Here is a 4,172-nt window from a genome sequence, read left to right on the forward strand (position 1 = left end):
TAGTGGTTAGGGTGGTGGACTTTGGTCCTGAGGAACTGAGTTCGATTCCCACTTCAGGCACAGGCAGCTCCTTGTGACTCTGGGCAAGTCACTTAACCCTCCATTGCCCCATGAAAGCTGCAATGAGCCTGCCATGAAGTGGGAAAGCGTGGGGTACAAATGTAACAAAAAAAAAAAAAATATATATATATATAGAGAGAGAGAGAGAGAGAATCTAGCCCTATGTGCTAAATGCTAATATTCAGCGGAGATAACCAGCTATCCTCCATTGAATATTAGCAGTTAGTCAGCTAAGTGATCTTTAACCGGCCAGGAGCCTTTCCTGGCCAGTTAAGTAGCGCCGAATGTGAGCCTGAAGGTAACTTGAGAAACTTACTAAAATGCACTTAGGAAAACCATCCAAAATATGAGATTGTGTGTCTCCATATGTCAATCTTGAACATTTTTTGCCGCACTGGGGACCGCTAGCGTGGCTTGATAAAAGAGGCCCTAAAATTTTAACAAAGCCCTTCATACAGTTTCTCAAAGAACCTGAAAATGAAATATTGAGCAAATCAGGAATGCGGCTGATGTTTCTATCCCTGAGAATCACACATTTCCGGAGGTGTCTGGGACTTTTAAAGTACTGGATGATGTGGCAGTTTTACACTAGCTGAAAATACAGGTTGATAGTATACAATGCTTTGAAATTTGGAGCCCCAGATTCTAATCCTACCATTTCCATTTACTATGCTAAATTTAGAGTAAGTGTCTGGAGCAGAGCCCTTATAACATTGTGATTTTTAATTGCTTCTACAACTCTTTATATTATTATTAACCAGTGCTGTCGCAAGGCCTGTGCGAGTGGTACAGCCAAACAGGACACAAGGGAGACTGGGGTGGAAAAATTCTCCCAGTCCATTGTCTCCTCTGTGGTGGCTATGGCACAGTGGGTGGGGCAGAGGCACTAAGGGGTTGTTCACACAGGGCACAAATCTGGCTTTCTCCTGGTATTAATATTGATCATTAGAGAAATACAATAAAGACAGATCAAACTCTTTCTTGTCTATCTCTACTGCTATCTTCATGCTTCACAATCTGACAGTCTATGTGGGTGTTTTTGTCTTTCAAAACATCTATTTTTTTTTTACATTATTTCTAAAGATAATGAAGGTCAAAGACCAACTGGCATTTCTTCATAGGCTAGTCAATATTTAACCATGTATGGATTTTTTCTAGTAGATAAATCCCCCTCCTTTAGGAATAAAAGAGACATGAGCAAAATAAAAAGGAAGACCAAGCAGCTGTTGCCCAGATAAAGGAGAAGCAAAACGGAGTCAGACACGCAGAAAAAAAAAAGTATACCAAAGGAAACAGGAATAGCCAACCACAGAAATATCTGGAGATTGGCATCAGCAGAAGATGGTGTCCATGGGTCTTCAGCTAATGGGATATACCCTGGGACTGCTAGGAGTGGTGGGCACTATGATAGCCACCCTCTTGCCAAACTGGAAGGGCACTGCCTATGTTGGAAGCAACATTATTACTGATATAGGCTACAACAAGGGACTGTGGATGGAGTGTGCCACACAGAGCACTGGTATTACCCAATGTGACATCTATAATTCCCTGCTGGACCTCCCCTCTGACATCCAGGCTGCTCAGGCCATGATGGTAACATCATGCTTTATATCCATCCTGGCCTGCCTGATATCGGTGATTGGAATGAGGTGCACTGTTTTTGCCCTGGACTCTCCAGCAAAGGACAAGATCGCAATAGCTGGAGGTGCCATCTTCATCATAGGAGGCCTGTTATGCCTCATCCCCGTTGCCTGGAATTTCCATGTCACCATACAAGATTTCTATAACCCCCTCATTCCACAGAGCATGAAGTTTGAAATGGGAGCAGCACTCTACTTGGCTATGGTGTCTTCTTTGCTCTCCATCATTGGAGGATCTATGCTCTGTGCTTCCTGTCCACCACAAGACACAAGACAAACTTATTACAGCCCTTTCCAAGGAAGGAGTATTATCACCAAGAGTCAGCATCCCTCTGTCCATCCAAGTGAGTCTAATGGGTATAACATGACTGGCTATGTGTAGACACAAAGAGGTATGCTTCTTAAAGCAACGGATGTGGAAGAATAAAGCATTTTTTTAAATAGAACTGACACAACAACCCAGTGTTTATTAGACATTATTGTTCTCTATGCATGTACATGTATTGTATCAAGCATGCTTATATTTTTTTTAGCCCTTTCTCTGAAGGTTGTAAGCTGGAGGCAGGTTGTACAGTAATTCTCTGCCTGTATAACTTTTTCTGCCAGTGCGACCTTGAAAGGTAAACTTAATTTCTTTAACTGTGAGATGGCTCCACGTGGAATCGCTGATTACAATACTTACCACAGCTGGGTTTATTCCATTCTACTGCTCAAATAAAAATAGTCCTTTATAGCACATGCTGGGGATGCTTCAACCTGTTGTTTGCAAAGAATTTATCAGAGAAATGTTACACACTTAACTCCTGTCTCCTTTATCTTCAAAGAACCCATGTCGTGTGGAATGAAGTTGCTTTGGTGTAGGGTCATACCAGCAACTATCAATTTCTACGTCTTTACTTGCTCCAGAATGGACTACAGTTCATCCTGACTCTTGGTTACCTTTCTACAGAACTTGCATTGATTGTATACTGGCATATGGTGCTAACAGAAACCTGATATGATACAAAAAGCACTAGTTAAAGGAGATAAGCTTGGGGTCAGCATAGAACTCAAATTTGATTCATACCAGGTGGGAAGAACAATGGGAAAGATGTAAAATCCCTAGGTAAGATGACCTTAGAAGTGTAGGTATAAATTTGTACAGATTTTAGAGGGCATGAGCAAACTCAATTCCTCACTCCCCCCCCCCCCCCCCCCTTCATCAGCAGCTGTGAATTTTGGTGCTACAAAATACTATGTTGGTGTATACCTTGGGTGTTTATTCAGCCAATGTTTTCTTGTTTGGTTTTCATTTAATCAACCTATAAATCAAAAACTGTAATGAAAAGGATGACAATTTGACTTGAAATCTGTATAATTAAAATAGATGTATATTTTCTTAAGTTCCACGTGCGTCTCCATTTTTGTTCTGTGAATGTTAATTCTTCATTGGAAGCAGAGCTCCATGGAATATGACCACACATCTCTCTCTTTAGTGACAGCTTTACTTGCTGACAGCAAACAAACAAACAAACAAACAAACAAACAATATCTATATCTATCACAGAAGAGTTCCTGGAATATATTTGCTAAGCAGAAATAGAAGCCCAACATAAGTTTTAAAGCACATTTAAGAGCTAACTTGGAAGCCAAAAACAGTAAACACACTGAGGGGTCTTTTAACAAAGCTGCAGCAAAAGGGGGCCTGTGCTGGCGTCGGCACATGTTTTTTACATGCACCAAGGCCCCCCTTTTACCACAGCAGATAAAAGGCAGGTCTTTGGTTTTTTTCCGAGAGAAGAGAACATTTCTCTGGTAAGTGAACGCTATTTTGCTTTGTGCTTTGGGAACTTAAAGATTGGGGGTTTAAAGGAGGAATTGCAGGTTAGTGTTAGGCAAAATAAAAATATAAAAAGCAAATTTTATCAACTAATCTCCATAGTCTTTTCCACTTAGTTTTAAAAACTTTGTACCACAGCATTAACAGATAGAATCTAACAGGCACTGCAGGATCTAGTTTAGCTCCGGAGTCTCAATGCGTGGATGAGACGATGGTGCAGGGAGGAGGGGTTTAGATTTGTTAGGAACTGGGCAACATTCTGGGGAAGGGGGAGCCTATTCCGAAAGGATGGGCTCCACCTTAACCAGGGTGGGACCAGGCTGCTGGCATCGGCATTTAAAAAGGAGATAGAGCAGCTTTTAAACTAGAAATGGGGGGAAGGCCATCAGTCGCTCAAAAGCGCATGGTTCGGGATAAGGTATCTTTCAAAGATATCACCAAGACAGGGAAGATAGGGTATCCTGATAGTGAGGTTGCAAAAGAGACTGTAGTAGATCAGGTGTCTCTAAATAAAAATCAGACAAAAGATTGCAAATTAGTACTGTCAAGTACTAAGCATGATGTAAATAGGAGCAACAAACACAGTTTGAAATGTCTATATGCGAATGCCAGGAGCCTTAGAAATAAGATGGGAATATATTGCACTAAATGAA

At 41.3% G+C, this 4,172-nt stretch overlaps 1 protein-coding gene across 1 annotated transcript; it reads left to right on the plus strand.

The window, feature by feature from the left end:
* The first annotated feature begins 1,263 nt into the window (after window positions 1-1,263).
* On the plus strand, window positions 1,264-3,088 carry CLDN2 (claudin 2). The gene is made up of 2 exons (XM_030209442.1): window positions 1,264-2,044; window positions 2,525-3,088. The coding sequence occupies exons 1-2, from the start codon at window positions 1,402-1,404 to the stop codon at window positions 2,626-2,628; spliced, it is 747 nt and encodes a 248-aa protein (XP_030065302.1). The 5' UTR covers window positions 1,264-1,401; the 3' UTR covers window positions 2,629-3,088.
* Window positions 3,089-4,172: the final 1,084 nt, after the last annotated feature.

Source organism: Microcaecilia unicolor, chromosome 7 (assembly GCF_901765095.1).
Source record: "Microcaecilia unicolor chromosome 7, aMicUni1.1, whole genome shotgun sequence".
NCBI classification, from domain to species: Eukaryota; Metazoa; Chordata; class Amphibia; order Gymnophiona; family Siphonopidae; genus Microcaecilia; species Microcaecilia unicolor.